Below are 27695 nucleotides of genomic sequence, written 5' to 3'. Positions count from 1 at the left end.
GGGGCTTGATCCCAGGACCCTAGGATCATGACCTGAGCCGAAGGCAGATGCCTAACTGAGCCACCCAGGCGCCCCTCATTTTTAAATTTCTAATAAATTTGACACAAAATACTGAAGTACAGCAGCTCATAACTGATGGCCTGATCTAGGAACATTGCATATATTTATGAATGTGCAGTTACATTTATACATGTTGCAAGAAATCTTTTCTGAATGACCATTGTCTTTTAAGAGTAACATTGGTTGGGGATCCCTGGGTGGCTCAGCGGTTTAGCGCCTGCCTTTGGCCCAGGGCGCGATCCTCGGGTCCTGGGATCAAGTTCCGCATCGGGCTCCCTGTATGGAGCCTGCTTCTCCCTCTGTCTGTGTCTCTGCCTCTCTCTCTCTCTCTCATGAATAAATAAACAAATCTTAAAAAAAAAAAAAAGAAAGTAACATTGGTTATTGGAGCTCACTACAGATAATTTAAAGGTGTATAGCTATTGTGAAAGGAATCCATTTACAAACAGCCCATCAAAGAACCACATCTAAATTGCAATCATGGCAGACTGAAATAGAGCCAGGAATTCCTTTTGGGTTGTCATGTCTACACATCTGTATTCAGACCTCACAAGGCAGTATTCTGAACTCTTAACTAGGCATTTCAAAACAGCAATTAAATTCATAAGGCTCTTATTAGTGAACAGGTTTTTTTTTTCTATTTGGTGTAATTTTCAAAGGCTTTTAGCAAACATACATTTTTCTTTGTGATAGATTTCTTTCTTGCTTGCTTTTTTTTTTTTTTTAAGATTTTATTTATTTATTCATAAGAGACACAGAGAGAGAGGCAGAGACACAGGCAGAGGGAGGAGCAGGCTCCATGCAGGGAGCCCGATGTGGGACTCAATCCCGGGACTCCAGGATCATTGACCTGAGCCAAAGGCAGATGCTCAACCACTGAGCCACCCAGGTGTCCCTGTGATAGATTTCTTTAAGCAAAAACCGTAGTAGTAATCCATGGACCGACTTCCATTTATGGAATAGGAATTACATCAGAGTGCGTGTATTCTTACGTTCAATGATGGGATGTTATGGAGGATTCTTTAAGTGTGTGCTTGAATATCTCACTCAGTGAAAGTCTGCAGATAGACTGACTTTGTGCTTCAGAGTGGTTGAATTGTTGGAGCTTCTGACAGGCTCAGTTGGTAGAACATGCAGCTCTTGATCTTGGGCGGTCATAGTTCCAGGCTCATGTTGGGTATAAAGTTTACTTTATAAAAAGGTTACTGAATTAAGTACAAGATTAAGCTGACTAGTCAGTTTGTAACCATTTTTTTTTTTTTACCCAGAGCTATTAGACAGTTTTGTTTTACATGTTCGTGTATGTATTCAAATACGTACTCATTTATATTAGACTGAAAAATAAAGGTTTTTTTTCTCCCAAAAAAGGAAGTTTTGATGGTATATTTTTGACCGTGAGGAAAACATATATTCCCTTTGAGCTGCAGTTTCTTTGTCTGAAAAATGGGGTTAATACTTAATGAGGTTAAGGTTAGCACCTTACAATACCTTTAGTGCCTTCAAGCTGTTTTATAGATCTGAGGGGTTTTCAAACCTTTCTATTTGGATAAGTTTGGGATTGGGCCAGGGAATCTATGGTTTTAAAGTTTCCCCTGCGATTCTTGTTTAGGGCCCCCTGTCTACAGCACAGGCTGGATCGAAGTGGGAGTGGACTGGCAAGAGGGTAGAGAAGTGAGTGAGTAGGATATATGAGGAAGTGGACAGCTGAGGGGGAAAGAAAGGGGTAATTGTTGCATGTCAATGGCTGCTGTCAGCTTATACACCAGAGGTTGAGCAAGTAGATGGTCTCTTCTCTCTGCTTAGGAGAAAAAATTATTTTTTGTCACATGAGTAGATTTGTTTTTTTCCCAGGAGTATCATAGGCCTAATTATTGTCAGAGTTCTCAGTAACTTTAAAAGGGGTTTGGAGAAGAATGGAATAACAGAGACAGGTATCTTGCACCTTGCCTGCCTTTTTCTACATACTCCCAGCCTCTTGTCTTTTTTCTGATGAGCTCCCTTAGTTTCAGAAGACTCAAGTTTCACTGTTTTGTTTTGCATTCAGTACTGCAATTACCTGAGGGCTGTGGGAAGGCTCTAGGATGATTTAAACAATCTGCCATCACGCTATTAGCTAACCTAATTGCTTGGCCTTCCTCGACAGTTGCTATGATGGTCATATATTTTATGCCAAACACTGGGGCACATAGTCTGTGAGCATATAGGTGTACTAAAGGAATTGATGGGATAGGATATTTGATTTGAATCAAAACTGTTCCGGTTGGGACACCTGGATGGCTGAACGGTTGAGTGTCTGCCTTCAGCTCAGGGCGTGATCCCGGGATCCTGAATCGAGTCCCCACATCCGGCTCCTTGCGGAGAGCCTGCTTCTCCCTCTGCCTGTCTCTCTCTCTCTCTCTCTCTCTCTCTCGCTCTGTGTGTGTGTGTCTCATGAATAAAAAAATAAAATCTTAAAAAACAACTGTCCTGGAAAATGGGGAACAGAAGGCTCAGTATTTAGCACTGTTGCCTGTACTACACAATTAATCTTTTTTTAAAATATTTTATTTATTTATTCATGAAAGACACAGAGAGAGTGAGAGAGAGGCAGAGACACAGGCAGAGGGAGAAGCAGGCTCCATGCAGGGAGCCCGATGCGGGACTTAATCCTGGGTCTCCAGGATCATGCCCCAGGCCGAAGGCGTCGCTAAACCGCTGAGCCACCCAGGATACTCTACACAATTAGTCTTTATACTGTGGTACATTCTTGTGTTGTTTATTATTATTATTTTTTAAATTTCTCACTGTCTTGAGAGGCGCTTAAGTCCAAAACAAGGTCTTAGGCCTCTTTGTAGTCATAGAGCCCATGAGCATTATTTTTTTTTTTAATTTTTTATTTATTTATGATAGTCACACACACACACACAGAGGGGGGGGGGGGGGCAGAGACACAGGCAGAGGGAGAAGCAGGCTCCATGCACCGGGAGCCCAACGTGGGATTCAATCCCGGGTCTCCAGGATCGCGCCCTGGGCCAAAGGCAGGCGCTAAACCGCTGCGCCACCTAGGGATCCCCCCATGAGCATTATTAATGCTTGTTGATAATGCTATATGGTATGTCACGTGCCCAAGTGTAGCCATCCTCTTCCTTAGTTACTGGATCTGCTCTTCTCTCTGGCAAGACCATTTCACACTGCTACAGAGGAACTGTTGTCACCTGGATTATCTCCAGGCCATTCTGGAGGAGGGCAGGCAGGTAAAGGGAATTGATGAGCAAAACTGGATTGGGAGAGTCTAGGTAGTATTTAAAGGCAGATGTAGTGAAGTGTTGACGTTCACTCCCTTGGCCTTCTATAGGAAGGCAAGGGGAGAGTCAGGCCTTCTCTTTGTTTAGTAATAGCAGTTACCCTGCTAATTAGAAAAGCTTTTTTTAGATTTTTTTTTTTTAAGTAATCTCTACACCTAGTGTGAGGTTCAAACTCATAACCCCGAGATCAGCGGTTGCATGCTCCACTGAGTGACCCAACCAGGCACCACCTAGAAAATACCCTTTTTTTTTTTTTAAAGATTTTATTTATTTATTTATTCATGAGAAACACAAAGAGGCAGAGACATAGGCAGAGGGAGAAGCAGACTCCCTGTGGAGAGCCTGATGTGGGACTCCTGGGATTACGAACTGAGCCAAAGGCACACACTCAACCACTGAGCCTTCTGTGGTTAGATAGATAGAAGATAACTTTTAAAACACTCCGTTCTTGTACCATACTTTTTTTTTTTTTTGACAACTTCAGCAAAATTTCCAAGTGTATGTATTCAGTGTCATGTTTGTGTTTACAAAGTCGTTCTAGAGGACCCAAGACAAGAAAAGTGGGATGACAAGCTGCTGTAGGTTATTCTTTCTTGCTTTTGCATTTGGCTTTCCTAGGGCATATGTCCAGTTTTAAAGTTAAAGTTCAAATGCAAATGCCTAAAGATAGAAGGACAAAGAAGCAGTGATGTCTGCCTATTGGGCAGTATGTATTTCCTCTGTGGTGTGCGAAGTATTGCCACTGAGGGGGTTTGCAAAACAACAAACCCAGCACAGTCCTTGTTCACATGGAGTTGGCTATCACCTTGGGGAAACCTGAAAGAGTAAAATTGCTTTATATGGTTTATGATTGTTGTTCCAGTGTTTTGGGAGATGAGGGAAGTTGAAGAGGTGAGAGAAAAGACTGAAGAACTTGAACTGAACCCATTGGGGTTAGGTAAAAGAAGAGAAAAGAAGGCAACCAAAGAAATGGGAGACTTCTCTTTAATGAGTACTCAGAGTCTCACTTGAAAACATATTATAATGAGAATGTCTCTCATAAAGAGAATGCTAGAATAGGGATTCTTAACTTGAACTCTGGATCCATGGGCAAATTTTAGGGGCCTCCGGTTGCTCTGGAATGTCATTGGCATCATTTGTAATTGTCCTGGAGGGAAAGTCTAAAGCTGTCATCTGATTCTCAAAGGGATTTGCAACCAAAAAAAAGTTAATGATTATTCTGGCAAATACCCTTCCTGCCCATCTTCAGAAGTGTATGTCTCTGAATTTCTGTCTTCAGCTGAGGAAGTACTTCGGTGGAAGTTTAGAGACAAACCATAGAATTCCTTTGTAAACAAATAGCCTTTTACCAAATACTGTCATGGGACATACGTGAGTGCTCATTGCAGAGGACATTGCATTCCCAGAAAAGTCATGATCTAATCTGGTTCCTAGAAACAGGGCAGCTAAAGCACCCTCCCTTAACTAGTGTGGTTGAGGTTCCAAGCCTGTCCTCAGAAATCTTAAAATCAAGGGTAGTAAATACAGAGTTAGAGCTAAGAGTATTAGGGATGGGATGAATTGAAGACACAGAAACCACAGGCTTTTTGGAAGGTCAGGATGTTTTCAGGAAGCTACTGGACTATTGGAAACAAGGTGTGAAACAGTAAAGGGAGCTCTGGTGCAGCAGCGAGAAAGCCCTGGGCAGGTCCAGGAACAGTGGCTAATCCAGGACCAGCTTCTTTTTGTTGCTTGGACACACAAACCTAAGTAAGATAATGTCCTAGAGTCACTGTCACTTAGCACATGTAGCAGGAAATGGAAGCCATCTGTTTCAAAGCAAATGACCTAGCTTCCCTAGACCACAGCCAGCAAACTAGGCTGAGCTCAGAGTTCCTAAGGATGCTAGAGGAGCTGAGCTCCTGAATACTTGGCCTGGTTTTATCTTTTATTTATTTATTTTTAAATTAAGTAAGCTCTACACCCACCATGGGTCTTGAACTCAAGAGTCATATGCTCTACTGACTGAGCACCCTGCCACCATTCCAACTGTGGAGACTCTATTCACTGTATTTCCTTTATGTATTGGCCTTTTGTGTAGGGTTTGGTTTAGAAAAAGGGTTGAGGGGCTCCTGGGTGGCTCAGTTGGTTGAGTGTCAGACTTAATTTCAGCTTGGGTCATGATCTCAGGATCATGGGATCGAGCCCTGCATGGGGCTCTGGGCTCAGTGCAGTTTGCTTGGGATCCCCCCCGCCCCCACTTGTATACATGTGCATACTCTCTTTCTCTCTCAAATAAATAAAAATTAAGTCTTTTAAAAAAAGAAAAGATTGAGATGCCTCTCAGCCCTGGAGCACATGGTCCCCTGCCTTTCTTAGCTGTTGAATATTTACCCTCTTTTTGTCTACCTTCTTTTCCCACAAAGTTATTAGTTCATTATTGCTTAATCATGTCCTTAGGTAACAGTAGATGTTCTGGGCTATTTGAATTTCTTCTTGATAATGATTAATAGAGACAGTAATATTTGTCCAGTTCTTCGGAATTCTTGGGAATTATAGGCACCCCCTTCATATATCTTTAATTCATGTAGTCTGTGGGGGCTGCCTCATGGAAGAGGAAGTTATTTAGTTTTACAGTGGCCAACTGTTGTTGGTTTGTTTTCCTTTAGTAAGTTGTGATCACTGTAGTATTTTGCTTTTTCCCCTGGCAGTAATGATAACCTTATTCCTTGGTGTATTTCCTCCAAAATGTTCTTAGAGACAGGATGTAGGCTTGTTAGGCTCTATAGCTGTTCTTTCTTTGGGTTGACCCCTTCCCTAGAGTAGCAAACATGAGAATGCTGCTGTGTATCCCTTCTCTCCAAAGCCAACTAGAGGAATAAAGGGTTTTTACAGAGATAGACATCAGGAAGTGTCAGGTGGTTTGTGCTTGCCTGGGGTAAAAGAGTGCTGGCAAGCATTTGTTACATTGACTTAAAATTTTGCCAGTCCAGTTCTTTTTTTCTTTTTTTTTTTTTTTCAGAACCAATCCAGTTCTTTAAAAAGAAAAGGTGGGGGGATGCCGTAAGGCAGCGTTCTGCTCCCAGTCAGGCTTTCACAGTGCTTAAAACAAAATCTAAAAGATGTGTTCTCAGTAGCTCTATCTGTGGCATGTAAGAAAGCCAGTTTAAAACCAATGTAATGGGGATCCCTGGGTGGCGCAGCGGTTTGGCGCCTGCCTTTGGCCCGGGGCGCGATCCTGGAGACCCGGGATCGAATCCCACATCAGGCTCCCGGTGCATGGAGCCTGCTTCTCCCTCTGCCTGTGTCTCTGCCTCTCTCTCTCTCTCTCTGTGACTATCATAAATAAATTTAAAAAATTAAAAAAAAAAACAATGTAATGTAGCATTTCTCCTTCAAAGATGAAACTGTTATTTGAGCACAAAGCCTCACATACTTGGTCCTCCAACATGGCCAGTCTCATTCCTCACCCTTATCAGTAGAAATTTCTGCAGTAAAAATGCTTACTCACTAGCCAGCCATTTTTATTTCTCGGATTCTTTTTTTTTTTTTTTTTTTTTTTTTTAAGTAGTCTTCACCCCCAACATGAAGCTTGAACTCACAACCCTGAGATCAAGAGTCACATGCTCTACTGACTGAGCCAGCCAGTACCACTCTGGGATTCATTTTTAACTGTCTTCTTTGTCATCTGCTGTTTGAGAATACCTTGATTTTGAGAATACCTCAAATTCTGAAAATCATTCATTGACTCAGCAAACCCTGATTGGGTGTCCTGTGTTGGGCAGCAGGAGAGAAAGATAAATGAGCAGTAATCTGGAATATAAATAAATACTGTAATGGAATATAGGTACTATAATAGATCATAAAAGGTTTGCTTAGGTAACTCTTAATGTAATATCAGGGCTCCAGGATCATCAAGCTCATTGTTTTCTTTTTTATTTATTTATTTATTTATTTATTTTTTTAATTTATGATAGTCACAGAGAGAGAGAGAGAAAGGCAGAGACACAGGCAGAGGGAGAAGCAGGCTCCATGCACCAGGAGCCCGACGTGGGATTCGATCCCGGGTCTCCAGGATCGCGCCCTGGGCCAAAGGCAGGCGCTAAACCGCTGTGCCACCCAGGGATCCCAAGCTCATTGTTTTCTATACCTTATTTTTAGAAAGTAGCACAACCCCATTTTTGAAGAAAGAGTAGCAAGGAATTGGAAGCTGCTCTGGCCTAAAACAGGTTGGGGGGAGCCCGCAGCTTTTCTTGTTCTGCCTCACGTTAAATACCATTCTCCCTGCAGCTTACTGAGAAATGCCTCCCATTTTATTTTTAAATTTTATTTATTTATTTGAGAGAGAGCACAATTGGGGGAGGGGAGGCAAAGAGAGAGAAGCAGATTCCCAGTTGAGTAGGTAGCCCAATGCAGGGCTCTTTCCAAGGACCCTAGGACTATGAGCAGAGCCAAAGGCAGACGCTTAACCGACTGAGCCACCCAGGTGCCCATCTCTGGTTTTATAAAATGAAGATATTGGAGTTCCTGGAAAGTCCTATAATACAGATAGCCAGTGCAGGCCTGGTAATAGAAGTTAGTTCTCTTGAGTCTTAGTCTGTTTGTCGGTCACACACCAGACTGATAAACAATCATTAGATTTCTTCCAGGTTTTTTTTGTTCCATTCCATAAAGTCAGTACTGTCAGGGGCTTTACCTCTGCCTGGCTTCCGTACTGAGCTTTAAGCTTTAAAGGTTTTGCCTCCAAATAATACAGATCAGTCCTATTCCCAGGAAAGTACTGTGACCCCTTTCATTGTCATCTGTGGACAATGCCACGTTGCCCCATCTAGTAACAGCCCCTTCTGTTTGTTTGTTTTTTTTTAATTTTTTATTTATTTATGATAGTCACAGAAAGAGAGAGAGAGAGGCAGAGACACAGGCAGAGGGAGAAGCAGGCTCCGTGCACCGGGAGCCTGATGTGGGATTCGATCCCGGGTCTCCAGGATCGCGCCCTGGGCCAAAGGAAGGCGCCAAACCGCTGCGCCACCCAGGGATCCCCGTGTTTTTTGGTGGAAATTCATTTTTTTCCGAGAAATCTCTGTAAAGGATATATAATAAAGGTGTGATGAACAGTGTGAAAGAAAAGTACAGCTTAGGGATTATAGTTAGTAACGTTGCAATAAGTTTGTGTGGTGACTGGTGGTAACTAGACTTAACTCAGATCATTTTGCAATGTATGTAAATGTCAAATCCCTGTATACCTGAAACGAATAATATTGTACATCAACTATACTTGAATAAAAATTAAAGGATTAATAGGCACATATGGCATTTATATAGACATGGAGGTACTGCCATGATGTATGGGGAATTTGTATTCTGGGAATTTCATACTGGTGAGGAAAGTAAACCACATTGGTTGTAAAAATTTCACAGATCAGGTCGAGTAGGGTGTGGCAATCTGTTACCTCTTCCCTCCATGCTAGAAGGCTTCCTTGAAGAGCTGAAATATCTAGAAAGAGTTCGAGTTCGAGGGCATTTTGCTCAGTAATCACTGTATCACTTTGATCTTTCTGCCTTTTAAGAGTGGTTTTGAGGGGTGTTTGAAGTAATTTGTTATGGTAGTGTTCATGAATGTTTTGTCTTTTAAAGATGATCCCTGTAAATCAGGGCTCTTAATGAGAGACTTTTTAGACAAAAGGAGAGTGCTGCTGTTAGAACCAACTGCTGGTAATTTCACATTGCTTACGGTATATTTTCTTTATTGTATATTTTCTTTATACTCCGGTCCCTGGCTACTTCTTTTTTTTTTTAATTTTTTATTTATTCATGAGACACACACACACACACACACACACACAGAGAGAGAGAGAGAGAGAGAGAGGTAGAGACACAGGCAGAGGGAGAAGCAGGCTCCATGCAGGGAGCCCGATGTGGGACTCGATCCCGGGTCTCCAGGATCACACCCTGGCCTGAAGGTGGCGCTAAACCGCTGAGCCACCCGGGCTGCCCTACCTGGCTACTTCTGTGGGACTTAGGCATTAATGTACAAATCAGGCCAGGTATACTGAGGGAGGAAAACAGCTGCATTCCAAGGAGCTGTTGTTGCCCTTCCACTAGCATAAGGAGCCAGAGTGGGCAGCAGCAGGCTGACTGCTCTGTGCCCCTGACCCCTCTACCAGTGGAGGCAGGGCCCTCTGGGAAAGCTAGACTCCTTAGTCTGAGCAAGTCCCAGTAGCTGCTGTTGCATGTCCTTGCTGATTTTGTAGGATGGAGCCAGCCTCTTGGAGTTAACAATTCTGAGTCTGGGCTTGTTTCCTTGCTCCCACTCCTCCCACCCACCCCTTCCCCCATTTTCATTGTGAAAAGGCCTGGGAATAATACCTAACTGTAGGCCTGTGGGAATGTGTTAAGATCCCTTACAGGTCCAAAGTGAGATATAGGAGCCTCATTGGATTGACCAATACCTTGGCCTGTGGAGTTCCTAATCTTACATGAAGTTTATGTTGACATACTTCCTATCCATTGCACTACTGTTCCCAAGTAAACCTATTTTTAGTAGACAAAGATGGGACTGAAAAAAATATATATATATATTTTAAGATTTTATTTATTCATGAGAGACACACAAGGGGGGTGGGCAGAGACAAAAGAGGCATAGGCAGAGGGAGAAGAGGGCTCCATGCAGGAAGCCTAATGTGGGACTTGATCCTGGCACTCTGGGATCATGCCCTGGGCCAAAGGCAGACGCTCAACTGCTGAGCTACCCAGGCGTCCCTGAATATATATTTTTAAAAAGATTTATTTATGAGAGAGAGGTGGGGAGGGGCAGAGGGAAAGAATCTCCAAGCAGATTCCCCACCCCCCACCCCCCACCCCCCACCCCTGAGGGTAGAGCCTGATGTGGGGCTCAATCCCATGACCCATGAGCTGAAACTAAGAGTTATATGCCTGACTGAGCCACCCTGGTGCCCCAGGACAGAATAGATTTTAAACATTCAGCACATGGAGAACATACTTTTAGATTCGAAACCAGATCTTCTAGTTCTCTCTAGTTACTATGACACTAGGTGCCATAGAGATGTGCAGATCCTATTGTGACCTCTCATTGGTGTAGGGATGCTGCAAGTCTCTGGCTTCATTGTTCACCAAAGCCTGGCAGGTCTGGCTGCTTCCCTTCATGCACCGAGTGGTGGAGATGCCATCCTCCCCTCTGGGACCAGCTGTCTCCAGTCTTGGTTTGCCCTGCTAGTCAACAAAAGCAGGGCTCACCAGGGGACAATCTTCTCTGGTTGCCGTGTAATCTGTAATCTGAGCAAGCGAAGGTGAGTGTTGTGAGATGGGCAGCAGCAGCTTCTGAAGTTTCAAATGGGAGCCTGAGCGTTTACTTCTCAGAAATCATAGGACTGAGGTAACTTTTCATACAAAACAACAACAACAAAACAAATAGCACTCAGTGGTTTAGAAAACCCTTTCACTGCACAAGTAAATGCATTGTAGTATAGCCTCATTTTCTGTTTTGCTAGTAGACTGTGGTGTCATCATACTAATTTCACATGCCTGTTAACTGGGATAGGAGGAATGAGCTTGAATTCAGGAAGGACTCAGGTTTGATCCCAGCTCCATTTTTTAAAAAAATTTTTATTTATTTATTCATGAGAGACACACAGAGAGAGAGAGGCAGAGACACAGGCAGAGGGAGAAGCAGGCTCCATGCAGGGAGCCTAACGTGGGATCCCCGGACTCCAGGATCACTCCCTGGGCCGAAGGCAGGCACTAAACCACTGAGACACCTGGGCTGCCCCCCAGCTCCATTTTTAACTTTCTAAGTGACCTTGGCCATATTACTTAAATCTATCAATCTTCATTTCTTCACAGTCAATGGGACCCTGCTTGAAAGTGACTTAGCCTGGTGTGCCCAGGTCTGTAGACTTCAGTCTGGCGCTCTTCCTCTGTACCACACTCCCACGGTGAACTTGAGGACCTTCTGTTCTTGCAGAGGTGCTGCTGAGGCTCTTGAGTCTCTTTGTAGAGAGGAAAGCACCTGGGAGCCAATAGCACTCCATTTTCCAAAGTGAAAATTCAGCAGGAGCATCCTAATCAGCCAGCCACTCTCCCTCCACCCCCCAAATGCTGTTCAAAGTCATCATCTATGAGAGATACTGAAGCCACATGTGACAACTGTTGCACCTGAGTGAAAGGGATAATGATGACTGTACTGAAGCCACAGGACACATGTTTTCAAGATTGTTCCAAAGTTGGAATAATTTTTACTTGATGGTACCTAGGGATGACCCTTGGTGAGTCAGCAATTCTTCTGTTAAAACCAGCCCTTGTGGGATGTCTGATGTTTAGGCTGGCTGGCTGGCTTGCTTTATTTATTTATTTATTTTATTTATTTTTAAATATTTTATTTATTCATGAGAAACACAGAGAGAGGCAGAGGCACAGGGAGAGGGAGAAGCAGGCTCCATGTAGGGAACCCGACGTGGGACTCGATCCTGGATCTCCAGGATCACCCCCTGGGCTGAAGGAGGTGCTAAACTGCTGAGCCACCCTGGCTGCCCCTAGGCTTTATTTTATTTATTTATTTTTTTAAACAGTACACGTTGTTGTTTTTTAAGATTTTATTTATTCATGAGAGACACAGAGAGAGAAAGAGGCAGAGACACAGGCAGAGGTATTCTTATAAAATGTGGTCCTACCCGTTTTAGAATTCAGTCAGGGCTTCAGCCCTGGCCCCGGGTACTTCTCATGGGAAAGAGTCTTCATCTTCTCAGCCCTAAGACATGGTCCTCTCATATGAGGTGGAGTGACATTCAGGGAACAGGAGTCTTTATTGTTCATAGTAGGAAGTCCCTTTACCAGGTCTTCTCTTCGGCAGCACCAACAGGAGGCTCCTGGCCCCTACTCCAAGCTCTTTTTTATTTTTTATTTTTTTTTATTTATTTTTTTTTTTAATTTTTTTATTTATTTATGATAGTCACAGAGAGATAGAGAGAGAGGCAGAGACACAGGCAGAGGGAGAAGCAGGCTCCATGCACCGGGAGCCCGACGTGGGATTCGATCCCGGGTCTCCAGGATCGCGCCCTGGGCCAAAGGCAGGCGCCAAACCGCTGCGCCACCCAGGGATCCCCCAAGCTCTTTTTTAAAAAAATTTTTTTTAAATTTTATTTATTTATGAGAGACACAGAGAGAGGCAGAGACACAGGCAGAGGGAGAAGCAGGCTCCCCGCAGGTAGCCTGATCTGGAACTCAATACAGGGATCCTGGGATTATGGCCTGAGCTGAAAGCAGGTGCTCAACCACTGAGCCACCCAGGCGTCCCTACTCAGATCTTTTCAGGTTTCATCCTCAATGTCTACTCTGAATGCTTGCTCATTTGTATTTGAACATGCTAGAGATGAGCACACCCCCAGCCCCAGTAAAAAAGAAAGGCCACCAGAGAAGTCTTGGACTTCCTGAGTGGTCCGTTTTTGAGGTTACTAAGCAGCTAGTGCCTTTGGACTAGTTAGTGGTTGTTTTGCTTTCTGGTTGCTTATTGTCCAGATGTGCAAATGTGTGCTTAGTAAATCTGATGCAATAGTTTTGTGTCCCTGGTGTCTCTACTTTTCCAGGATTCCTTGTCTGAAACTTGCTCTTTATCAAGAGGTTAATAGTTATCCAGTCAATGAACTATGGGATTGAATTCATCCAGTTATTAAAATGAAAAGGATGAAATTTGTGTGTAAGATTTCCTGAGGAGTGGTAGTAGCAGAGTTCAGAGGAGACCTCAGGCCATTTCTTGTATAAATTCAGAAGCTGTTGACCTAGATAATGTGGTTTCATCAGAGTTTTGGGAGGCCTCTCTCATCAGGTGCCTTGTTGGGTTAGGGCTGATTCAACCCCACCCACTACTCCCAGCATCTGGCTCAGCCAGGATCATCTAGCATCTGCAGTGAGGATTTTCTAGCTGCAGTGGTCACATGTCTCTTCTTGGAAAGAACAGGTATTCCCATTTCCTGGCACTGCCAGAGGATTAGGGCCAACTCAGAAGTCCTCAGGTATGACCTGCTCATAATTATCTGTGGATTCACTGGATTTTGTCGTCTTCCTCAGGGTTTCATAATCACTCAGCTGCACATTTTCTTCCAACAACTTCCTCAGTAAGAGATCATCAACATTTGAGGCAGCCTTACATTTCATGAAACACTTATATGCACATTAGCTCATTTAGTCCTTAGAGCATATTTAAAAATGTGGGTCAAAGGGAGTTACCCTATTTATGGATGAGGAGATTCAGCCTTTAGGGAGTTATGACTTATCTACAGCGATGTAGCTACTCAGCACTGGGAGTCCAGATCCAAATCTTTACAGTTCTAAAGACCATACTCTTTGTGTAAGGCCCAGCTGCCTTTCCATTCCCAAAGGTGAGGTGAGTCTATAGCAATAATCAACAGTTAGCAGGAGCCCAGAATTGGTCCCAGTAAACTGACAGGTCCATAAGTGTCACTCCCCTGCCCCCCTCTACCTTCCAGCCTCCCTGAGGTCTGGGAGCCGAGCAGGGCCAGTCAAGTGACTGTTTACTTAAGACAAATGGCACTTCTTCTGCACATTGATTCACTGAATGGCACACAAAACTGGCCCTTGGTGTGGGGTTTGCCCTTGTCAATGCTGGATTGTAAACAGTGCCAAGGAGAACAAATTCTTCTCCACACCACATCCGGAAACAGGGCTTCTTCCTCCTGTTGAGAGTTTCCTGGTGTCCTAGTAAGGTTTGAAAAGCTCACCTGGGGTATCTTTTGGGGGCAGACTAGCTAGTAAACTAGCTAGTTGAATGAACTGGGTTCATTCTCAATTCCTTTTGTAGCGTTTGTAGAATATAACATTTTTTAAGTGTTTTCACAATCGTTATCTTATTTGATCCTCCTAGTGTTGTGGAATGGAACGCTGGGCAGATACTCATTCCTACAGGTGAAATATGTAGAGAGAGATTTGGAGGCTCAAGATCTGTACCTTCCTGCTCCCAGTTTCTTCCCTCTATAGTAGCTCTAGGGTTCTTTGTTCCCAGATCATATATAGGGTTTATAACTAGGTTGTTAGAATTTATTTTTAGGTAGACATGTATTCAGAAAATAATTTTTAGGTAAACAACCCACTTATTTATATCTGCTGAGGCCTGATAGGACTGTGTGGCAACACTAAGAATTGACTTGGCCTGATTATGGTATTGGTAAACGGAAAAAGATATTTTCTCACTTAAACATGAAAGGCCTTTAGGGCATATGGAGAAGGAATAGATGCTATAATCCAGGATAGAGAGAGTCTGGGATTCTTGTATTTTGTGTTTATCTAAAAACATTTGTGGGGCACATGATGCCCATAGTTTCTGTGAGAGGTAATACATTATTTTTGAACTGTGACCCTCTTGAATGTTGCAATAAAAGTGGGCGAGGTGAGATCATAGACAAAGATGTATACAGTTATTGAACCCAAAGAGTGGAACACGTAGGTACACACCCCTGGGCCGTGGGAAGGAAGCTGCACCAATGACCAGAAGTAGACCTTCAGACAAAAGAAACTGGAGTCTTCATTCCTTCTAGTGCTGGCTATAAAAAGTAATAGAGCCCCATGGACTGCCTGCCATCACAGCTAATCGGGTGAGGAGCAGTCTCCCGGGGTGGGGAGGCAGGGGAAGTTGATGGAAAACTAGGCCTGTTTGGAGGAGTCAGAGGGGGTCAGGGATTGCAGGGAGACCCTGGGCCTTCTGGACCCAGAGACCAGGGTAGCAGAGAAAACACAGCTGGGTAAATGCAGAAGCCAGCCTAACTGGGCCCTATGGGATGAGAAGGGCCTTGGCCAGCTTAGAGGCATGGGAAGTACAAACAAGTCATTAGTTAGAAAATCCAAACCATAAGAGAGAAGGGAAGAAGGAAGGGAGGGATATCTGAAGAAAGACAAAACCAGATTATATACCAGTTAGAGGCATAATACCAAATTTTTTAAAAATTTCCCAATTAAAATGTTTATTATTTTATTTGGTATTTAATTACTTTTTTTTTTTTTTTTTTTTTAGTAATCTCTACACCGAGCATAGGGCTTAAACTCACAACCCCAACCAAGACGGAGTCACATATTCTTCCAACCAAGCCAACTGGGTACCCCTGGTAAATTAAACTAATATTTTCTTGTCCACCCCCATTTAGCTAGCTTTCTCAGGCATTCCGTCTGTGCATCTACAGCAGTTACAACTCAAGTTGGAGACTGCCCAGGGTGCTGGCTTGTATGTGATTTGGAATATGGCACTGGACTCTGAGAAACTGAGTCTGAGGGAGTCTTGATGATCTGTCTTTGTAGGAAGCTTCTGATTTAACTGGGGAAACATGATGACAACACTTGTGAAAGCCAAAGAATAATCGCCTCTTGTTAATGTGATGCCAGTTCTATACAGCAGTAAACTCTGAGCTAGGAACAGCCTTCTGGTAAGCAGGCCAGGGACTCCTTGTGCCCAACCAGAAGCTATTTAGCAGGGAGGGGTGGGAGCTATGGCCAACCCAGTACAGGAGTCCGAGCAACCACTTACTACCTTTCCTTTGGCTGTTTCCTCCTCTGCGCATTGGGATAACAACACCAGCTCATGTTGTGGGCATCTATAGCTGGTAGCTGGTCACGTCAATTCCAGTGTCAGGTGAGAGAATTGTTCTAATTCCAGGGAGGTTTGCCTTGCATTTTCTAACCCCTTCCCCCACCTTGCTCTCTAGTGCTGGCTGACCTCTGCAACCTCCTCCCTTCTTCAGTAGTTTCTCAGGGCAAAGAAGAATCAAAATGGAATTATTATTCCATTCCATTCCATTCCATTCCATTCCAGAATTATTATGGATTGTCTTTATTGTGCTTTTTTGTCTTATTTCTTAAGATTTATTTATTTTTTAAAATATTTTTTTTTATTTATTCATGAGAGATCCAGAGAGAAAGAGGCAGAGACACAGGCAGAGGGAGAAGCAGGCTCCATGCAGGGAGCCCGACGTGGGACTCGATCCCAGGACTCCAGGATCACGCCCTGGGCCAAAGGCAAGAGCTAAACCGCTGAGCCACCCAGGCTGCCCTTAAGATTTATTTAAAGAGAGAGAAGGAGAGCACAAGTGCAGGGAGAGGCAAAAGGAGAGGGAAAGAGAAAATTTCAAGCCAACTCCTGCTGAGTGGGATGCCTGACATAGGGCTTGAACTCAGAGATCATGACCTGAGCCGAAATACAAGAGTCAGACACTTAACTGACTGAGCCACCCAGACACCCCTGTGCCTTTTTAAATCACCAAATGGGGAATGAGTGATAATGTAGTCCTGTCTGGCAGCATTGCACTGATTTTCTGAGGTTTATAGGACATGAGGGTCCATGGAAGAGGATTTAATATCTTTGAATATGTCTCTTCTTTCAGGAGCCCTAGTGCCTTGAGCCTGCAATTTATCAGGAACAAAGGCTTTGAAATGAGTGTTCTGGATCTGCTGGGCAGGTCCATAGGAAGGAACTTCGTTTGCTGGAAGGAACGTTGGTGATGGGACATTTTTTCTACTTCTATTAGATCTGGAGTGAGACTAAAAGCCTGTATCAGATGAATAGCTAGTACCAGAGTTATGGAGGTAGATTTTATAAACAGAGGGTTACAGTTTTCTGGAATTAGAACAAAGGGCATATGGACCTTTCTGAAATTTGTAAGAGCAAAGTAAAGGCCCAAGTGACTCCCTGTGGACTAGTTAGTGCACTGCAGGCTCTTAACTTATCTTGTTTGCTTGGTCTACTTCCACTCTGTCTCCATCTCTCTTCCTCTCTCTTTTCCCCTGTCTTCCTCCTTGTCAAGAGAATTGGGCCACTATATATAAAAGAAGGAGCCAATTAGCTAAAAAGTCAAACAATTGTTTATATTTTGCCAAACTGCCTTCCTGTTATCATCATTATACTTAGGTACTTTTTTTTTTCTTTTTTACTTACATACTTTAAGATTTATTTATTTATTTTAGAGAAAGCGTGCACACGAGTGCAAGCCAGAGGAGGGGCAGAGGGAGAGGGGGAGAGAGATTCCTTAAGCAGACTGCTTGCTGACCACAGAGCCCTGCATGTGGGATTCAGTCTCATGACCCTAAGATTGTGACCTCAGCTGAAATCAAGAGCCAGATACTTAACCAACTGAGGCACCCAGGTGCCAGTTTGACTTACATAATTTTGCACATGCTTGTAGTCAGCATTTTGAGTCCTTTATGTAAAATAACTCTATGTAGACTTTTCCATAGTGGATGTAGCCTATCAACTATCAACTTGTCCCAGCTGTGCCATGATTCTGTTGTTTACTCTGTTCGAGCAGTCCTACCCTGTATTGTTAGGCTGTGTGACTTTTTTCTTTAATTTTTTAATTTAATTTTAATTTCTTTAATTTTTTCTTTTTTTTTTTAAGTAGTATGGCTACTTAACCGTTTTGGTACCGATTACCAGTAATACTTTTTGAAGTGTATTTCCCAGAGTGGAATCCTTTTTGTTTGTTTGTTTTTCAACAACGAAAGGGGGAGAAGAAAACCTAAGCAGACTCCAGGGGGAGTGAGACAGCTTCTTGTTTATAATGAGGAGTTGAAGTCTAGAAAGGTTCTACATTTATGATTTGGTCCCTGATTTTCTAGGAATTCTAGTGGTTCCTGCAAAGAGAAAAGGATTCGAGTGTAGAGGCCAGTCAGACCAAGTTTGGACACATAGCTTTTCAGAGAATGAAGAAGACTTTGTTTCTGACATTATAAGGTAGCTTCTTCATGTTGCACCACACAGCCACTTCCTTGAAGAACAGTGACCAGGCCCCAGGGATGGACACAACCTTCCTTCCCTGGGCCATGCTTGTGTGGGTTGACTGTACTAATGGAGCCTTCTCTAGTATGCCCATCTCTGCAGATGGTGCTTTTAGTTCATATTAAGGACTCAGGATTCTTGCCTCTGAGTGGAGTAGGCTAGTATCTTTCTTTCAAAACAAAATTGTTAAATCGTGTTTTGAGTTTAGAGAACTATTGAAGTAGTCAACAGCAGATTACTTTTTGTTGTCCACAGGTGCCTTGTTGTTGGCAGTATGCATGAGACCACTGCCTGCCTGCCTCCTTTCCTTGGATTTCTTTTTTAAGTTTTTATTTATGTAAGTAATCTCTACACCCAACTTGGGGCTCGACTTATGATCCTGAGATCAGGAGTTGCACATTCTTCTGACTGAGCCAGCCAGGTGCCCTTCCTTTGGATTTTTTTATTCAGCAAATGTTTGTTGAGAACTTGTTATTTTCTGGGGTCTGGAGCTCCACCACTGATACAGACAGCTGTGGCCCTGCCTCTGGGGCCAGAGTTGGGCCTCCTCCCAGGTGAGGGGGAAGGTGTACCTGAAGGGAGATTGACACAAATAAAGTCTTGATGAGTGGACATCTGTGGAAGCTGGCCTTCCCACATTGGTATTTAAAAAAAAAATTAAAAAGATTGATTTAGAGAGCATGAGTGAGCGGGAGGAGGGGGCAGAGGAAGAGAAAAACCTAAACAGACACCAGGCTGAGCACAGAGCCCAATGAGGGCTCTATTGCAGGACCCTGAGATCATGACCTGAGCCTAATCCAAGAGTCAGATGCTTCACTGAATGAATTACCCAGCACAGACACCCCTCCCCCTTTTGTATTTTTTTAAAATATTTTTTAAATTTTTTAAATTTATTTATGATAGTCACACACAGAAAGAGAGAGAGGCAGAGACACACAGGCAGAGGGAGAAGCAGACTCCATGCACCGGGAGCCCGACGGGGGATTCGATCCCAGGTCTCCAGGATTGCGCCCTGGGCCAAAGGCAGGCGCCAAACCACTGTGCCACCCAGGGATCCCTGTATTTTTGAGAGTTGCAAAAGGCCCTGTTGCTCCGGCAAGACCACACCCTCACAGACTGTGCTGTTATTACCAAATGAAACAATAATCAGATTTAATCATAGGTATAATCACTATTGTGCAGCATGATAACTAGGTGCAGGAGGTTTACCTAAGTTACTATTTGCATTTATCAACCAGATTGCATTTATCCTTTGCCCACTTTTAGTTTCAGCTGCAAGCAGCATGGGAGCTGGGCTAGGTCTTTGGCATGGCCACATGCACCTGCCACCTGTCTAGCGATTCTGGGACCTTTTACTCTGCCCCCTTCCCTCCACTGGGTGGCCCAGAGTGCCCATCCAGCACCCTCTTCTCTCAGCAGCCTGACTGCTGAATGTCCTGTTATAAATCTTGACTCTCAGGATCCCAAGGACATAGAGCTCAGATATGTTCTTTCGTAAAGATCTGTAAAAGGTCAGCACAGACAAGCTGGTGTGGGGCTTATTCTGCAGCCAACAAAGTCTACCTTGGCCCCTCAGTAAAAGAACACAGGGATATGTAGCTGGGCAGTTTTATGGTATCTCTCTGGTCTGTCCTATTTTACTTTGTTCACATTGTTCCTTGATCTTGAGGGTCCTTCTCCTCCTCCACCCCAAATGATGTCTGTCATTGAGGGTCCTGGGTAAGCCATCCCTTCTCCAGGAGACCTCTTTTTTTTTTTTTTTTTTAAGATTTTATTTGTTTATTTCATGAGAGACACAGAGAGAAAGGGAGAAACAGGCTCCCCCACAGGGACTGTGGGACTCTATCCAATCCCAGAATCCTGGGATCATGCCCTGAACCGAAGGTAGATGCTCAACCACTGAGCCACCCAGGTGTCCCTCCAGGAGACCTCTTTGAATACTCTTCTCTCCACGTGATGACCACCTAACTTTGCATTCTGGACTTAACATTAATGGACCATACAGTTAGTTCATCAGCATTTTTGAGATGAGAGTATATCTGATTTGGATTTAATAGAAGGTCCCATTTTCTATATATTTTGGGGCTTTTTCTCCCCCAATTTCATTGAGGTATAATTCACAAGTAAAATTACAATGTATTTAAAGTATACAGTGTGATGATCTATAATCATGGATCTCCATAATTGTTTTAAAAAGATTTTATTTATTCATAAGAGACACAGAAAGAGAGGCAGAGACACAGGCAGAGGGAGGAGAGCAGGCTCCATGCAAGGAGCCTGATGTGGGACTCGATCCCGGGAATCCAGGATCACGCCCTGAGCCAAGGCAGACACTCAGCCACTGGGCCACCCAGGTGTCCCATGGATTTCCATAATTGAATAAAAAAATGCATCATCACACATATTCTTTGGTGATAATGCTTAAAAGCTACACTTCTCAGAAAATTTCAATTACACGATAAAGTATTATTAACTCTAGTCACCGTGCTGTTGATTAAATCCTCAGGCCTTACTCATCTTATAACTGAAAATTTGTACCCTTTTACTAACCTCTTCCTATTATCCCCACCTCTAGCCCCTGGCAACCAATCTCTCCTTCTCGTCTCGTCTTGTCTTCTTTCTCTTCTTCTTTCTCTTCTTCTTTCTCTTTCTCTCCTCCTCTCCTCTCCTCTCCTCTCCTCTCCTCTCCTCTCCTCTCCTCTCCTCTCCTCTCCTCTCCTCTCCTCTCCTCTCCTCTCCTCTCCTCTCCCCTCCCCTCCCCTCCCCTCCCCTCCCCTCCCCTCCCCTCTCCTCTTCTCTCCCTTTCTTATTTTAATTTATTTGACAGAGTGAGTATAAGCAGAGGGAGGAGAAGCAGGCTTCCTGCTGAGCAGAGATGTGGGGCTTAATTCCAGGACTCCGGGATCATGACCTGAGCAGAAGGCAGTCGCTTAACTGAATGAGCCACCCAGCCACCCCTCCTGTTTCTATGACTTAAATTTTTTCTCTTTATTTTTTTAAAGATTTTTAAAAATTTTATTTATTCATGAGAGACAGAGAGAGAAGCAGAGGGAGAAGCAGGCCCCATGCAGGAAGCCCAATGTGGGATTTGACCCCAGGACTCCAGGATCCAGGCCCTGGGCCGAAGGCAGGCACTAAACCGCTGAGCTACCCAGGGATCCCAAATCTGTTCTTTTTAGATTCCAGCCATCGGTGCTGCCCAACTATGTCTTACAATATCCAAAAAGATAAAAAAGATATAATTACATGCCTAGAGAAAACTCAGGATATATACTAACATTAGCAATGATACATCTGTGGGGTGAGATAGAAGTTGGTTTTTCTTTTCTTCTTTATACCTTTGAAGGACCATTACTTGTACTTTTTTGTCCTTCTTGACACCTATTTTTCTTGGTGGAACATGTAGAAAATGCTCAATAAATAGACACTGGTTGAGGTAAGAAATGAAGGCCTCTTCTTTCCTTGGCTTAATTTGGTAGCTCTGGTTTTATAGGTTATTATAGCTGGTATACCTGTGCTGCTCTTCATCTGGAAAGTTCCCCAGATGAGCTGCTGCTGTGCACTGCCAGAGTAGAGGCCTCCAAGGGTGGGGGGTTAGCTTGTATTGGACCCTATTTTCCTGGCTGACAAAGGCTCCGCCCTGGTAGCAGCAGCAGCGAGAACTGGTGCACCAGCTTGTATGATTTCCTTCAGCCTGGCAGAGTCAGGAGTAGGCTGGGGCTGGTCTCCACTTGCTTGGTGACTCCATGTACCTGATACAGCTGGTCTGTGGAGCTGCTGGGAACGGCGTGGTTTACTGCTCCCATTTAGTGCCCTGCTCCCTGCTCTGCACACAAAGCCGCCCTGCTGGTGAGAACAGTGACGACAGCTGGGATGGGCCAGTGTCCCACTCAGAGCTGCTGTGCCTGCTGCTGCTTTTTTGTTTTTAAGCTTTATCTATGTGGTTATTCACACATATAGAAACATTGTAAGAATGGTTCAAAGAACTCTTATGTACCTTTTATCCAAATTCACCACCAGCATTTTGCCTCATTTGCTTTTACTTGCGTATCTCCTTGCTCCCTCCCCCTAATATGTACACACACACACACACACACACACACACACACACACACACACTTTTCTGAACTGTTATACAGTAACTTGCAGTGTGCCCCTTTACTTTTGAGAACTTCAGGATATGTTTCCTAAAACAAAGACATTTATATAATCAGTACAATTTATAAAAACCAGCAAGTTCAATATTAGTACAGTGCTGTTACCTAATCCACTGTCCATATTCAAATTTTGTCCATATTCAAATAATGGTCCCCGTAATGGCAGAGCTTGATTTTTAAAGAAAACATTTCTAAGGCACTTGAGTGACTCCTCTGTTCTATTGGCTCAGAGGAAAGCAGTTCCAGCAAGTGTTTGGGGGAACGGACTGCCATGGGTGCCATGTCACCAGCTCCTTGTGTCTCCTCAGGACCAGAAGAGTGAGCACAGCAAGAATCACACTCAGCAGCAATGTCAGCGGAACTGGAGACCTCAGAGGCGGTGGATGAGTCAGAGAAAAGGAGCTCTGGGGCCTCAGATAAAGAAAACCACACCAGGTGAGGGCTGGGGGCTGTGTTGAGTTCTGTGGGCTGTGTTGAGTTCTGTGGGCCTCAGACACCAGGGTGTGGTCAGGGTCATCCCACCACGCACAGACACCCCTGACTGGAATTGCAGAGATATATACCACACACCACCCTGGGCTTCTGAGCAGTTACCCCCTGCTTCCCTAGGGAGTGCTGAAGAATGGAATTGGTAGTTCAGATCCTTTTTTCTTTCTGAAACCCTAGGTGTTTTGTTATCTGTGCTGAAAAAGGGTCATCAGACAAACCTGGCACCTTTTCCAGTGTTTTCCACCACTTAGAATGTAGGAGTAGCTCTGACTCCAGGGTTTTTCCTACTGGATAGGGACAGTTCTTGCTAAGCCTTGAGTGACCAGAGCCTCTTTCCCATTGTTCTTCTTCTCATTGTAGCGCTGTCACTGACAAAGTGCTGTTTATGTCTTTTTTTTTTTTTAATTTTTTTTTATTTATTTATGATAGTCACAGAGAGAGAGAGAGAGAGAGAGGCAGAGACACAGGCAGAGGGAGAAGCAGGCTCCATGCATCGGGAGCCCGACGTGGGATTCGATCCCGGGTCTCCAGGATCGTGCCCTGGGCCAAAGGCAGGCGCCAAACCGCTGCGCCACCCCGGGATCCCCCCTGTTTATGTCTTGAAATAATTGCTAATAATAAATGATTCTTAGCATGTAGGTGGTAGGAACTAATCTCTTAGAAAAGCTAGCAAAGGGTGGGCCGTGAGGGACCAAGGTTTTGTCATTCTAGTGGATGGATTGTGTGGACCACATGAGTTGCTCATCTTTTGGGTCATGCGGCCTTTGCCTTGTCACATATGGTCTGTGGCACCTGTCAGCATACACCATCTGTGTCATTTTAAGTGGTACAAACCTAGGTCCTGGTTCCCACTGCCTTGGCCCCTCTCATTCTGATCCTACACCTGGGCCCAGTGACATGGAGACCTGCACAGGCTATGGGTCAGGGTGGGAGGAAGGCGGCAAGGGAGGGACATCCACAGTCCGTCACAGCACGATTCTGTGAAACACGTTCGCAAAGACTGGCTGCTCCCTGGAGAAGCCAGCAAATATTGGTGGGATCAGAAGTGTGTGTTTCCTCAGGCACACGGTGGCCACAGAGACCAAGCATTGTTCATTTTGGGGGGGGTTCACAGAGACACGGACTGTTCAGGAACAGGCCCATCATCCCACATGGCGCCCACATCCTTGGGGCCCATTCACATTTGCCTGCTCCCCAGCCAGACTGTGTTAGTGCTGCAGTGGAGTTTTTTTTTTTTTTTTTTTTAAGATTTTATTTATTTATTCATGAGTATACACAGAGAGGAGAGAGAGAGAGGCAGAGACACAGGCAGAGGGAGAAGCAGGCTTCACGCAGGGAGCCCGACGTGGGACTCGATCCAGGGTCTCCAGGATCACACCCCGGGCTGCAGGCTGCGCTAAACCGCTGAGCCACCAGGGCTGCCCTGCAGTGGAGTTTTAAGTAGCTTCTGCCTCCAGCTCAGCGGGGGCCACCCTGAGACCGAGCAGGGCTAACACACATGCACTCACACACCCATCTCCACAGGATGGCTGACCTCTCCGAGCTCCTGAAGGAAGGGACCAAGGAAGCACATGACCGGGCAGAAAACACCCAGTTTGTCAAGGACTTCCTGAAAGGCAACATCAGGAAGGAGCTGTTTAAGGTGGGTGCCCTTGGTCCTGGATGGGGTCACGTTGGGGGCCTTGGTCCCATGAGGAGTATCCCCTTGGAGCTGCTGTGAGGTGGCAGCTGGGCCTTTTCTCACCTGCTCGCCACTCCATTGATAGCAGACTGCGGTTTCATGTGGCTTAAATAGAATAGCATCGCAGTGATATGCAGGAAGCAGAAGTATCCACGTTCCAAAGAATTCACCATGTCATTTCTTTAAGGAACATGAAGTTTCCTGGGTGTGAAATGATTCCTTGTATAAACATGGGCTTCTGGGGATCGGGGTGGTGGGATCAGTGGGCTCATGAGACATGCTCGCTGGGCAAGGCCTGCAGCCCTTTGCCATGGTCTCCCCTTACCCTCAACAGCTGGCCACAACTGCACTTTACTTCACATACTCCGCCCTCGAGGAGGAAATGGAACGCAACAAAGACCACCCAGCCTTTGCCCCCTTGTACTTTCCCACGGAACTACACCGGAAGGAGGCACTGACCAAGGACATGGAGTATTTCTTCGGTGAGGACTGGGAGGAGAAGGTGCAGTGCTCTAAGGCTGCCCAAAAGTATGTGGAGCGGATCCACTACGTGGGGCAGAATGAGCCAGAGCTGCTGGTAGCCCATGCCTATACCCGCTACATGGGGGACCTCTCAGGGGGCCAGGTGCTGAAGAAGGTGGCCCAGCGGGCCCTGAAACTCCCTAGCACGGGAGAAGGGACCCAGTTCTACCTGTTTGAGAACGTGGACAATGCACAACAGTTCAAACAGTTGTACCGGGCCAGGATGAATGCCTTGGACTTGAACCTGAAGACCAAGGAAAGGATTGTGGAGGAGGCCAACAAGGCCTTTGAGTACAACATGCAGGTACTGCTGGGGCTCGGGCTGGAGGGGGGCCTCTGATGGTAAGAGCCAATCCAGAGCTGCCCAAACAGGTTTCCGTGCATTAGGCCAGATGAGCTGTGGGCTGCCAGAAAGTACAGGACCAAATCGGCCAGAGGGCATGAGCCCAGTGATGGCTCCGCTGTTTGACAGGTGCCCTGTGTGCTTACTTTGGGGAGGGTGAGGTCCTAGCACTGAGGGTTCGGAGAGAATAAAGCTGTCTCCTCCTCTCTCACCACAGGATTGTCTTGAGTGGATTTCCTCCTTTTTTAGCAAGGGTTGCTATGAAAAGTCTCACTTGATAAGTTCACAGAACTAAGGAGAGTGAGGAGAACTCTGTTTACAAATGACTGTTAGATGCGGCCAAGTCTGGGGAGGCTGATTCCGTCCCGGGGCCCAGGCCAGCCCTCAGCACCAGGAGAGTGGCCAGGATGGGGAGTGAGGCTCCAGCCCCAGTTGCAGGCCTGTCAGATTAGTCTGACATCAGCAAGCCTGCTGGGGCCTCAGTTGTCTCATGTTCCTGTCATTCAGTAAAAATACCTAGCCACTGGGATCCCTGGGTGGCGCAGCAGTTTGGTGCCTGCCTTTGGCCCAGGGCACGATCCTGGAGACCCAGGATCGAATCCCACATCGGGCTCCCGGTGCATGGAGCCTGCTTCTCCCTCTGCCTGTGTCTCTGCCTCTCTCTCTCTCTCTCTCTCTGTATGACTATCATAAATAAAATAAAATAAAAAAATAAAAAAAAAATTAAAAAAAAATACCTAGCCACTGACAATGGGAAAGTGCCAGCGCTCACAGCCTGTCGTGGGACAGCGCTTTTGTTCTGTTCTCATTGTTTCTCCCTGGGAGTTCCAGCTGTGGGCTGTGTTGTCTGGTCAGTGCCCAGGGTGGAGCCACCAGAGTCAGCAGTGGTGAGATGCTGCAGCACAGGTGTGGTCCCACTTCAAGAGCTGTGCCAGGGAGAAGCGTGAGGTCGCTGTGGTGGTGCCTGCTGCTCACTAGGGCTGCTGATGTACTGGTTTGCTCTCCTGTGCAAGTCTTGCTGGTTCTAGCTCCCTCTGCTCAGGGGAGGAGAGAGATTTCTGAGAGCAGAGTGTATGCAGTCCAGTGATGGCTGTTCATCCCCTGCTCCTGCAGATATTCAATGAACTGGACCAGGCTGGCTCCTTGTTGGCCAGAGAGATCCTGGAGGATGGAGTTCTGGCGCACGATGGGAAGGGAGACGTGCGTAAATGCCCCTACTATGCTGCTAAACCAGACAGAGGTAGGTCTTGCCTGTCCCAAAGTCTCATCCCAGGGTGGGTGTGTCCATGTTCCCCACTGATGCCATGTCCCCTGTTGGTGCCACCACACAGGTGCCCTGGAGGGCAGCAGCTGCCCCTTCCGAACAGCCCTGGCTGTGCTGAGTCAGCCCAGCCTGCAGTTCATTCTGGCCGCTGGTGTGGCCCTGGTTGCCAGCCTCCTGGCTTGGTACTACATGTGAAGGACCCATCATACCACGTTGGCACCTTCTTCCCAAGTGACCACTGGCCTGCCCCTGCCTCCACCGGGGACTGAACTACCACCTCAGGTGACTTTTTTTTTAAATGCTAGGTTTGAGTAAACAACCAATAAAAGCCAGACGCTAAAGCCTCTGCCTGTAGCGTCCTCTGTGGGCTTGATGCTGAGCTGGCTGCAGACCCACCATTCCTGCAGCCATGAGGCCTTGGCTCCAGGAGCAGCCAGTGCAACTCAGCAGGCCAGCCTGGGCCTCTGGGACCAGCTCTGCTCCTGGGGCATCCACACTGCTCACCCTGAGGCTCCTTCCCTCACTCTTCTCCTGTGTTGGCATTTAGGTGGGAACCATTCCTCTGATGGGCATAGTGAAGCCGGCAAGCCCAGGCTGCTGTAGCTCTGTGGGAGGGAGGAAGCCTCTCCTGGGGGAGGAGAAGGGGGTGGCTTGCACCGTCCTGAACCAAACAGTCCTCATCCCTCTCAAGCAGAAACCCTGGAGAGGGGGTCTATTTAGCCATGGCCCATTTCCTGTCTCCCTTGACCTGTGTAAATGCTACAGCACTCAATAAAGTGGACTCAGACAGCTGCCTCCCTCTTTTCTGGCGAGAACATTTTCCTCCTCAGCTATTCCTGCTCTTCATGCTCCCGACACCCCTGGTCACCTTGCAGCACTCCACCCAGAGCAAAACCACCTCATCACACAAATTTGATGTGATTCTCAGAAGTACTTTGAAGGTTCCCTACTTTTTGAAATTTGTTTAAGGATTTTTAAAAGTGCATATACTTGTATTATGCAACAATTCAGGGTCTAAAATACAAATGCAAACTTAAATATTTTTATTGATAGGAAGCTGTTTCTTGTTTAATATACTGAGGATCTGCAAAAGTTTTATTCAGAAAACGGTTAAATGGCAGGGAAAAC

General features: G+C 45.4%; 1 protein-coding gene across 15 annotated transcripts in view; it reads left to right on the top strand.

Annotated features, from left to right (window-relative positions):
* Positions 1 to 27356, top strand: part of HMOX2 (heme oxygenase 2) — a 31623-nt gene extending 4267 nt beyond the window's left edge. For 2 of the 15 annotated variants that reach the window (XM_072751442.1, XM_026003024.2), the window contains exons 2-6: positions 22577 to 22703; positions 24282 to 24399; positions 24773 to 25264; positions 26417 to 26543; positions 26635 to 27356. In XM_072751442.1, coding sequence (XP_072607543.1) covers positions 22618 to 22703; positions 24282 to 24399; positions 24773 to 25264; positions 26417 to 26543; positions 26635 to 26762 — 951 coding nt within the window. In that variant the 5' untranslated portion in view covers positions 22577 to 22617 and the 3' untranslated portion in view covers positions 26763 to 27356. Of the gene's footprint in view, positions 1 to 11183; positions 11606 to 15360; positions 15452 to 15641; positions 15767 to 15918; positions 15973 to 16243; positions 16356 to 18366; positions 18533 to 22576; positions 22704 to 24281; positions 24400 to 24772; positions 25265 to 26416; positions 26544 to 26634 lie in introns of those variants that run through there. The other 13 variants (XM_072751430.1, XM_072751441.1, XM_072751438.1 and 10 more) reach the window with 13 other exon arrangements.
* Positions 27357 to 27695: the final 339 nt, after the last annotated feature.

Source organism: Vulpes vulpes, chromosome 3, assembly GCF_048418805.1.
Source record: "Vulpes vulpes isolate BD-2025 chromosome 3, VulVul3, whole genome shotgun sequence".
Classification (NCBI taxonomy): Eukaryota; Metazoa; Chordata; class Mammalia; order Carnivora; family Canidae; genus Vulpes; species Vulpes vulpes.
The sequence above is the reverse complement of the archived record's forward strand: the minus strand, read 5'-3'. Positions and strand labels throughout refer to the sequence as shown.